This window comes from Kickxella alabastrina, assembly GCF_025024165.1.
Source record: "Kickxella alabastrina strain RSA 675 chromosome Unknown BX661scaffold_17, whole genome shotgun sequence".
Lineage (NCBI taxonomy): Eukaryota > Fungi > Kickxellomycota > Kickxellomycetes > Kickxellales > Kickxellaceae > Kickxella > Kickxella alabastrina.
Window position 1 is genome coordinate 490,577 of NW_026251488.1, and position 11,100 is coordinate 501,676.

General features: G+C 45.6%; 3 protein-coding genes across 3 annotated transcripts; 2 read left to right on the forward strand and 1 right to left on the reverse strand.

Annotated features, from left to right (window-relative positions):
* Positions 1 to 331: 331 nt before the first annotated feature.
* BX661DRAFT_185231 (uncharacterized protein) lies at positions 332 to 1,948 on the reverse strand. The gene has a single exon (XM_051536733.1). It carries the CDS (start codon positions 1,755 to 1,757, stop codon positions 381 to 383), a length of 1,377 nt encoding a protein of 458 aa, XP_051390469.1. The 5' UTR covers positions 1,758 to 1,948; the 3' UTR covers positions 332 to 380.
* A 1,975-nt stretch (positions 1,949 to 3,923) lies between these two features.
* Positions 3,924 to 4,191, forward strand: BX661DRAFT_185232 (uncharacterized protein). Its single transcript, XM_051536734.1, has one exon. It carries the CDS (start codon positions 3,954 to 3,956, stop codon positions 4,122 to 4,124), a length of 171 nt encoding a protein of 56 aa, XP_051390470.1. The 5' UTR covers positions 3,924 to 3,953; the 3' UTR covers positions 4,125 to 4,191.
* Positions 4,192 to 5,327: 1,136 nt separating this feature from the next.
* BX661DRAFT_185233 (major facilitator superfamily domain-containing protein) lies at positions 5,328 to 7,069 on the forward strand. The gene has a single exon (XM_051536735.1). It carries the CDS (start codon positions 5,464 to 5,466, stop codon positions 6,940 to 6,942), a length of 1,479 nt encoding a protein of 492 aa, XP_051390471.1. The 5' UTR covers positions 5,328 to 5,463; the 3' UTR covers positions 6,943 to 7,069.
* Positions 7,070 to 11,100: the final 4,031 nt, after the last annotated feature.

The following is an 11,100-nucleotide window of genomic DNA, read 5'->3' on the forward strand; positions in this document are numbered from 1 at the left end:
TTAAGGTATTGTTTTATGTCCATGCGACAACGATCGTCCAGTCAAGCTCAAATTTCATTTACTCGTGCTCAAAAAATGACTGATTCAAGAGCTGTAGACTGTACGCGTAAATTGGCATGTTGTCATGTCGCCAATAAATTAGTATTTGTAGCAATTGAGGACAAAGTAAATAAATAATAATAAAATTGTTTCAGTCAGCCACAGGTTGTCACGCGCATTTTTCTTTATAACAGCAAAGTCAGCGCTCGAATAAAATGTGCACTTTTGAATTGCAGCTTTCAAACACCAAAATTAATGACTAGTTGAGAACAAGCCAACGTTACGCTCTAGGGTTTTCCAGTTTAAATGATTTGTTTTATCATCGAAAAACTAAAAAAAAATTAGACAAGGTGACGCTCAGGAGAATCGACATAGTCCAAGTGCCTGATGTAGGCATCGTTCAGTTTGGTAGGCGCCTGGAGTGTCTCTTCGGGTAAGGACATTGGCGTGTACAGTCGCGAGGCAATTCTGGAAGAACCTGAGCGAGTATTTGGTGAAATGCTGTCGACGCACAAATTGTAGGTAAATGGCGAATCATAAACCGTATCCGTCGGTATAGCCTTGTGGAAGCGACCATCTGCAGTCGGTGACCGAATAACCTGGTTATTATTGTTAGCGTCATTAGGAATCATGGTGCTTTCAATGGATTTGGAGATACTGGTGTGTGCATATTCCTTGGGGTTAAAGTCTTTGCTCTCGTAGACGTTGTTGTCCATCTTGTAAAATTTGGCGTCATTAGGGCCTCCAGTCGTAGTTATCACCAGCAGCGAGCTATGAGCGTTGGTGGACATTGTATTTGGGTTGACATTGTATTCCCTTTGCAGCCCGTCCCTGCGCAGCTTGTTAATCCAGAGTTCGAGGTACAGCGATCGGTTGAACAGGCATTTGTACAATGGCACACCCATGATGAGCCACCACAGCGAGTTGGCCGCCAGATGATCCAGGGACGTGTTGATTATCCGCAGGCGGACGTCTAACGGATACATTGGACGCAGGTAGTTCATGATGGTTGCGTACAAGAGCACGCCACATATGATTGAGCAGGTAATCAGCATCTCGCGGCTTTCATTGAACGAACTCTTGATATTGCGAATTTTCCAGTGGACAAATATTACAATAAACACGCTTGACCATATGAACGCGTACAGTGCCCCCTTGAATCCCGAGTGAAAGTCACAGAGGTCGAGAGGCTCAACAAACTCGGTTGTAATCTTGGGATCAAGAAACTGCGAAATCAATCCTACAACCAGTGCGCTCAGCCAGTAGAGGGCAAACGGCGCGTAAAGACCTAGGCTGTGGTAGGGCAGATTGAGTATGAAAACGCGGTACAGTCCGTACGCCCTCAGCGCGATCAGCGAGCACATGCCGCACGCGCCCAGAAGGATACGCATCCAGAGGCCATAGGCCTTGCAATTGGTCAAGCCCGAGTTTGCCAGCGGAATATGCCCGTTGGCCTGCAGATCTCCAACGTACCACACGGCAGAGACGACAAAAATGAACGCCATGATGATCACGTTTTTGGACTTGAGTGGTGGGTAGTTTCTATGCCACAGCATATAAATTACTGCCAAAAAGTTGAAGGCATAAACTGTCGCAATGACAACCACCATGATAGCGTCTGCCTTGCCTCGCGGGTCCAATGAGGCACTCATCTCCTTGGCAAAAATAGGACGCATCAGCTCACTCTCAGTAACTGTGAAAGACAAGTGGTTGCCCATCTCTAAAAAATATAGTGTTGGAGCGTTTGGTGGTATCCAAAAATCGTAATAATGCAATAATAAGAAGTAGAGCTAGAGTCTGTGGTCTAATACAAAATAATATTTAATGTAAAAAAGTAAACAAATAAATTTGCCAGTTAAATATATATAGAAATAAAAATTGATAAATTATTATAATGAAGACAGGGAAGAAGTTGGATAAAGTATCCAATTGTTTGTAAATAAAGGATTTAAAATGTGGCCGTGGTAAAGCAATAACAAAACAACATAATTTTACACTGATAGATTGGCTGCATAAATATATGCATGCGGGACTACTTTTGCAATAATAATTGAAAAGGTACACTTTATTGTTGTTTGGTTTGAGGGAGCTTGACAGTTACATTGGCGTTTGCATGCCAGTGTTCATGTGCATGCTAATGTTTTTTTTACATTGTTGCGCGGGGATTCTAATCGCACAGCGGCATTTGGGGCTGACGATGCGCAGCTGGAATCAAGATCCATCAAAGCCTTAAATATAAGATTGCTTGAGGCCCGGGTGGCACAATTGTCTCAATCCCAGTCAGGCCCCGATGTGAACGAGAAGTGGCATACGATTAGTTACAATGGTATGTATACGCGGATGATATGCCCCACCAAGGCCAGTTGAGTATGTCTCTCTTTCATAACACAAACAAACTTACAGTTCAACCAAGGAATACAGGAGCTTGCCCACAAACGTGAAAAAGTGAGCATATTGCTATACATGGTGAAGCTATGCCCAGTTTGGCACTTAGTACAGTTGGCAATCAAAACGATTTCAAAAACAAAAACACTCCTCTTTTAACTATTGTCCATGCAGTGCTTCATATGCAATTGTAACATCATCTGGCTTTAAATAAGATCAGCGCTTTACTTTCAGCAATTCTTTTATTCCAATCATATATATGAGAAAGGAAAAACACATGTTTACTCAAGGTTTACAAAAAACCAACCTCAAGATGGCAGATTGATCGACAAACACAATTGGATGTAAGAGTAAAATGAACAGCGATTGGTGCGCAATTTGCTCGCACAGTAAAATAAACAAATGAAAACAAGTATAAAAAATAAAAAAAGCACATATGCATGGCCGCATATTTTTTGTACACACTGGCCGTAGAAACTTGAATAAATACAAACCTGAAAATGACAAAAGTTGGCATGGCACATTGGCGAATACAATTCTATTTATAGTATTTCAAAAATAATGAAAATTCAAATGTTGTCAATATTTGCATGCTGCCATCTCTGCGTTTCCTATTTTGGCAGGTGCGCGGTGCATTTTACATTATATATTCAAAAATTTTGAACTTGTAACACAGAGATAGACTCGAAGTGAATTAAAAGACAACATATGGATTCCCACTTCACATCACAATGGGGACATGCAACCAGGCCAATCGTTTACAACTCCAAATTTACCAAAAAAAAACGATAAATACTTACTGGGTTTGCCAATATGCAATAAAGCAACGATGCCGTCTTGCCATAGTGGCCAATTACAATAGTTGAGGTGGCCCAAAAGTGAATAAATCAATAACAGCAGTAGAAATGTAACTTTGGATATCAGAATTTTCAATTTAAGGACTCCTAGCGGCCCATCATTGCCTATCATTTATTGCCCATTATCTAAAATATCACTGTACTTAAAAATACAAAAATGGAAGAGCAAATTTACACATATATTGCTAACCCCCTCCTCCAATAAATAAAAAAATAGACAATCAATAGCACTTTTTTGGAAGCGAATACTGAGATAGCGGCATACCGCTCACCAACAAAAACCATATTCCAATTAGCCGTCATAATTGCATTCAGATTCAATGCCGATCCACATTAATACATAATCCATATAAAAAACTAATGCGCTACACTATTGAAAATGTATTTTTGGAATTTCCAGACATTCGTAGCGAAAGTCCAGATTTTTAAGCGGGGGGTTTTAAAAGCCTGTTTCTTGCGCGAAAAGGCACCACTCGAGTCGGTTGAAGCTAAGTCTACAGCAACACCCGAGACCTTGCCTAAGCCAAAGGCCAAGCGGGTGTGCAAGAATCGATCTTCCCCTGCTTCTTCTCTTCAAAAGAAGCAGCGAACTGATTAATATCGTCAACCATAGTGACTTATTGCCACTAGTTTCTAAACACTTTATAGGTTGCTAGTCAAACTGGGGCAAGGATGTCGGTTTTCAGGATACTTGTAGCCTCGTTCTACTCTTTTAGTGTAGTGGATCTCAATACACCAAAGCCAGATAAAGTTTGGATCAACATGCTTACGTCGCTGATACATGATCTGTCTTGGTTAATTTTTATTTGGTTTTTAAAATTTTCTGCTGTAGCCGTCCAATAGCACCAGCAAATTTTATGCCAACCGATTCTCTCAAATATTTGTCACGTTTTTTATAGACTTGAGCGACATTGGTCAATAATAATTGACCTTTTTTTCTGCCGCCGGACAATCTGCATTTTATTTTTGCTCCCAAATAGAGGTCAAGCGCCGCGGAAAAACACATTATCCATTTTTTGTCTCTTGACAAGGCCTTTTTGATTGTTGAGGTGGAACCAAATATGGACTTTGTCAGCACTGTGCTTTGGCGGGAGTTTTAGTTTATCCAGCGTTCAAAAACAATACAAAGATCAACACTCCATAAAAAAATAACGCCCAAGTTATCTACTTACTATTTAGTGGGTAGATTCTGACTCACATTTAAGATAAAAGTAATGCATTGGGAATTGTAGCCAGTTGACAGCTGGCCAAGGGAATTTTGTAATGCGTCTGTCCATATTTAGTAACCAAATACACAATGCAGTCCACGAGCGCGCGCAAAAAAGTAACGCACAGCATATTTTGATGCTACACAGCGAAATCTATGCCAAAATGGGAAAGTTTATATAAATTGCAGACGCACATTTTTCAGCTGAAAATTGGCGCAACTAATCCCCGCATTCCGTTGTTATTATTGCGTAAATTTTTTTATAAATTGAAAAAAGGCAAAAAAATAAAACAATCTACATTGGACACCACTTAAAGTACAGTGATTAAATAAGGTGATCCCAGTCTGCGAATATTCCTCCGCTAAATAGTATTTCCGGCGGTGTGGATTATCACGCACTAAGTGCACTATTTGTACCTACTAATTTATTTGCGCAAAACCGTCGTGCCAAAAAATCATCTAGAATGCTATTCCCTATGTAATACTCTACACTAGTTGATGTGTCACGAGTTACAGCTGCATTAGCAAAATTTACGCGTTGGATTATCGAGCGAGTATCAATATTACCCCATGGCCTAACCATCAAGAGTAATAATAAAAAACGAGTTGGATTGGCGCTGTGCATGGATCGAAAAGTAAAAATTTTTGCCATCTAATATCTATTGTGATACTTTTGAATTATTTAGTTTTACAGAATTTTGAGCTACGGCCACATGCCAACGCTGTTAAAATTTTTTCAGAGTAGATGCAATATTGAATTTCTTCTGTCCGGCGGCGGCTGCAAATGTATAAAACGATGCCGCCCCGATGCCTTCCATGCTTTTAAACAACCATTGCTGGATTGCAAGTACATATTCTCAAGTTATTTTCCTTTCCTTATTATTTTTTGTTTGTGAGCCGCTTTATAATATCAACAATAGCCCTGTGCTTCTAATATTTATTTTTTATTTCATCCTCCATAAAACAATTACAATTATGAACGACGAGAAGCACGTTGCTGGAGCTGCGACACAGACGCCAGACTTCTACTCGTCCGACGAGTCAAACACAAATAAGGAGTTTGACGTTCCTGAGGACGTCGACGGCAAGAAGCTCAAGTGGGCGTACCGCAAGGTTGACGCCACTCTTCTCTTCATTCTCTTCCTCAGCAATGTTCTCAACAGCATGGACAGAGCCAACCTGGGGTTGTCCAAGGTAGCCGGGTTGGAGAAAGATCTTGGCTTGAAAGGCAGCGACTTCAACGTCATTGCCAGCATCATGTACCCGACCTACCTCGTATGCATGCTTCCGAGCAACCTGGCCCTGCGCAAGTTCGGCGCTCGCTTCTGGCTCAGCCTGATTACTGTTGTCTGGGGCCTCATTAACATGTGCATGGCGTTTGCCAAGAACCGTACTGATATGATTCTTTGCCGTCTGTTCCTCGGTGCCGCCGAGTCGGGAGCTGCCCCAGGCGCCCTCATGCTGATCTCTCTGTGGTACCCTCGCCACATGGTCACCTCGCGCGTGGCCCTGTTTTACTCGGCGTTTGCTGCTGGTGCCATCATCGGCGGGCCCATCGCTGCTGGTATTGGCAAAATGACCAACCCGCGCTTTAATGGTTGGGAGTGGATCTTCTTTATCGAGGGCCTGGTTACCGCTGGATTCGGTCTTCTGATGTACGTCTTTTTGGCTGACTATCCCAACAAGAGCTGGACCATGAACAATAAGGAGAAGGCTCTGATTGGTCAGAATATGGCACTTGACCAGATTGACGGAGGTCACCGCCCTGTGTCGTACAAGAGGCTTTTGCAGCATGCCTGCGACCCGCTGATCTACAGCCAGGCGCTCATCCTCTTCACCGCTAACTTTGGTGTAAACACAATCCTGACTTTCTCAGCCATCATTGTCAAAAACCTCGGGTACGATGCCGGGGCCTCACAGGCCCTGCAGGCGGCCCCCGGCATTTGCGGCTTCATCGGTTGCATATTAAGTCGCTACTATCCCAGATTTTTTGGCAACCACTACCGCAGCTCGCTTTTCTGCTCTGCTTGGGTTGCTGTCGCCTCGATCATCCTGCTGTCCACCCGCAACAGTGGCGCCAACATTTTTGCTCTCTGCATTCTGTCCTTTGGCAGCTTTGGCAATGTCAGTATGGGTCCCGGATGGCTTATGAGCAACGTCGGCGGTCCCACTCGCGGTGCCCTTGGCGGCGCCATGAACGTCATCTGCGGCGGTCTTGGTGGTCTCTGCACCTCGTACATCTACCGCAACAAGGACGCCCCTAACTACATGTTTGGCCATGGCATGAATCTCTTTGCCGCGTTGCTTGCCTTCATCACCGCAACCATCTCGTACGTCATTATTGTCCGCCGGAACAAATTCAGAGAAGCGCACCCCATTGACATTTCAAACATGTCGGAAGATGAGGTTAAGGACCTCGAGACTGACCACCCCAACTTTAGGTTTGTTGAGTAAAGTGTGCTGTCATTTGTCTTTTGGAGCACTTGACACCCAGTTTTCTTATTTCCTTTTCCTTTTATGATTAATTATTACTTGTACGATATCCTGCTTTTATTTAAATACATTTTTCTATTTTCAATTATTTGTATTATTGAAATGTTTACTGCTAATTAACTGCATCTTGGTCAATTCGCACACATTTGAACAGAAAAAATTAAATCGGAATATCTTGAATTGTCCCTGGATGGGGGCGGTGGCTTTAGATATTAGGTGCAGAATTCTGAATTCTGGACTCCATTGTTCGAAGCAAACACGGAGCTCAAAATAAGTAAATAAATAAAATAATACAAGCCTTCCTTGGAAAACACAATAATATTGATATAATATGATGATGCAAACGTCCCCGCTATGCGACAGATACATGTATTTCTCGCCGCACACTGAAATGCAAAACAAAGCGAATGATATGATACTAGTTAATTTCCTCTTACCAGCCATTATCCTCACTTATCATTGTTGTTTTCGTTTCATGTAAGCAAACAAGGTTTCCAACTAATGCAATAATAACAGATGTAATTACAACCAGATATGCTGAATTAAATATTGCAGGTATGAAAGTCGGCCAAAAAATACAAAATACCATTGGTAATTTAAAGATCGAATGGCGAGGTGCTAAAACAAATCACATTATTGAGCTGTTGGTGGCGCTTATTGCATTGCCATCCAGCTCAATCACAAAAGATAATTTACATGAGCAGGATGCGGGCTTTCAATAGCCTTTTTATTATGATATCCAAGTTGCCGGGGTAGGCACAAAATGGCCTCCTTTCTTATTATTGAATAGTCATGGAATAAAAGTCACTCCAAGCCATCCGTTGCGCCTGCATTACTTATAAAAAGACAATAGACCTACCTGCATGTTTTATGTATCTGCCATCTTTTTATTATAATAAATAGAAAATTTGCATATCCTGGTTCTCAAACTGCAAATAAAGGCGACATAATCGACTTTAATAGCCAGAAAAGTGCATTCATATATATTTTTTGCTTCACATTCATCTTCAATTGTCGTTTATTATCAAGATTCGACATTTTTATTTGATTCATCGTGTCCTTATTTTGTGAACTATCTTTTAGTTTGTCTTTTTCTAGTGCACTTTTATTAACCACTTTTTTCACTTTATAATATTCAAGCCATGATTGCCAAAACTACAGTCGATCTTGTGCATGGCACTACGGCACTCCACATAACCCTAGCTGGCGATTTTATTGCTCGAGCACAAGAGTTAGCCGACTCGATGGCCATCGATCACAGTAACGACCAAGGTGACATTGAGCTTTTTTCACGCTTTCTCGAGCACTGCGGATTCAACAGCACCACCAAGATGACGCTTGCGGTGCGCGACGCATTTAACCTGTCGTTTGGAGTGGGTGCCAAGGACATCCACGCGGTGGTGCTTGACCATGGTCTTGACGAGACTCGAAGCCGCCGCGTTCTCAAGGCATACTTTTCGGTTTGGAACGCTGTTTCAGAGGCCACTAGTATGCAGCACAATGCAGCACCGTCAAGCGCTGCTCGGTCGGCTCTTTTTGGCAAACCGGGTGCATCATTGATGGGGGTTTTTGGCGGCCAGCTCGGAAGCACCACCTACTTAGACGAGGCTCGGTGGCTGCTGGACGTATACGCACCGCTGGTCAGCGACTTTGTCGCCCAGATGACCGCCTTTCTCTGCCACGAGGCACAAGACAGCAGGATGAGCAGCGCGTACTTTAAGGGTATCAATGTCCTGCAGTGGCTTACGCACACCGAGTCCACGCCCAACGAGCAATACCTGCTGAGCATGCCTGTTTGCTTGCCGCTGCTTGGACTTGTACAGTTCATGCAAGTGATGATATTGTATAAGACCCTAGGCATATCCCCGGGTGAACTGGTTGTGCGCTTTAAAGGTAAAAAAGAATTAAACCACGTATATATTGTTTTCTTGTTATGCATATTTGTACATGCAATTACAAACACAGTAATATGATGCGCACAGCAAGATTAATGACTAAAAATCACAAATTATTTATATTTCACTGACCTGTAGTTGTTACTGGCCATAGCCAGGGAATAGCTGTAGCCACAGCGTTTTCCATGCTCACCGACGAACAGTCTTTTTATAGCATTGCGCGAAAAATCCTTGGCATTCAGATGCTCACCGGCGTATTGCCGCAGGCAGAGTTCCCATGCTTCAAGCTTATTCAGTGCACCAACGGCAGCCGGCCCGAACCAACCAGCTCTGAGCCACGGCCCATGGTCGCCGTCCAGGGCGTGTCGCGGCAGGTCCTGGAAGCCATAATATGCAAGTTCAACTCAGGCCAGCCGTCGCCCAAGCATCACATGCACATGGCTGTCATCAATACCGCCGACCAGTTTATCGTTGCCGGCCATATTGAATCTGCCACGCTGTTTATTCAGTTTGTGCGCGCACGGTCGGCGAGGTCCTCTGACAACCAGTCGCGGATTCCAATGAGCCAGCGCAAGCCCCTAATTATCGTGCACTATCTCGGCATCACGGCGCCCTACCACAGTCCGCTGCTGAGCGACATGGCTCGAGAGATTCTAGAGATTGTGCGCAAGAAGCAGTGGGTACTGGAGGGCAGTGACTTGAAAATTGCCGTGCGGGCAACTGAGGACGGCCACGACATCCGCAGCGAGCATGATTTGACCAAGTACCTTGTAGAGAGCATGTGCAAGCTGCCCGTTGACTGGCCGCGCGCTGTGAATCATGTCGGTATCTCGCACATTGTTGACTTTGGCGCTGGTGGGTTCGGTGGGTTCGGAAAGCTCGCCTTCAAAAACCTTGAGGGCCGCGGTATCCCCGTTGTGTGCGCCGGCGCGCTGGTCCCTCGGCGCAGCCAACCACAGATGGGCACCAAGGCCGACCTCTACCGGTCTAAAGTTTCTGCCACCGCGCCCAATTGGCTGTCCGAGTTTGGGCCTCGGCTTGTGCGCACTGCATATGACGGCTCTCTGCACATCGACACGGCAATGCACCGCGTGCTTGGGCTGCCTCCCGTGATGGTTGCCGGCATGACTCCGACCACAGCCAGCGAGCACTTTGTCGCTGCCATCAACAATGCCGGATACCACGCCGAACTTGCGGGCGGCGGCATCTACACGGATGCCCACCTCGGCAGCAAGCTGCGCGCCTTGGCGTCACTGATCAAGCCCGGGCATGGAATCACGCTCAACTGCATCTACGTCAACCAACGACAGTGGAGCTTCCAGTTTCCAGGGATACTGCGGCTGCGCGCCGAGGGTGTGCCGGTGACTGGCCTTTGCATTGGCGGCGGCGTTCCGTCTCTGGAAAAGGCAACCGAAATCATCGACTCCTTGCGCTCGGCTGGCTTCCATCACATGTCCTTCAAGCCGAGCAATGCTGGCGCCATTCGGCATGTTGTCAAAATTGCAAAGGCATGCGCCGACTTTCCCATTGTCTTGCAGTGGACAGGAGGCAGGGCCGGCGGCCACCATTCGCTCGAGGACTTTCACCAGCCAATCCTCGAGACGTACGCTGCCGTTCGCTCCTGCGGCAACATTGTGCTGGTTGCCGGCTCTGGATTTGGTGACGCCGAGGGCTCGTTACCATACATTACGGGTAACTGGAGCTCTGCGTTTGGCCGCTCGCCCATGCCCTTTGACGGAATTCTGGTTGGGTCGCGCGTGATGGCTTCCAAGGAGGCCCGCACATCGCCCGCTGCCAAGCAGCTCATTGCGTCGTGCCCCGGGCTGGACGACGCCAACTGGCAAAACTCCTACAGTAGCACGGATGGCGGCATCACAACGATCATCAGCGAGTACGGCGAGAACAATCACGTGCTGACGACCCGCGCGGCCCTACTTATCAAAGACCTGCAAGGCTCGGTTCTGAATCAGCCGCGCGACAAGTGGCTTCCACTGCTTTTGGCGCGCAAGGCCGAGATTATTGGCCGCCTGAATAGCGACTATGCGCGCCCGTGGTTTGGCAAAAAGGCAGATGGCCAGACCGCCGATCTCGAAGAAATGACTTATGCGGAGGTAGTTTCCCGCTTAGTCGAGCTCATGTACGTGGCACACGAGCGGCGGTGGATTTCCGATTCGTACCGCAAGTTCGTTTTTGACATTGTCAGCCGCACGGAGCGCCGCCTGGC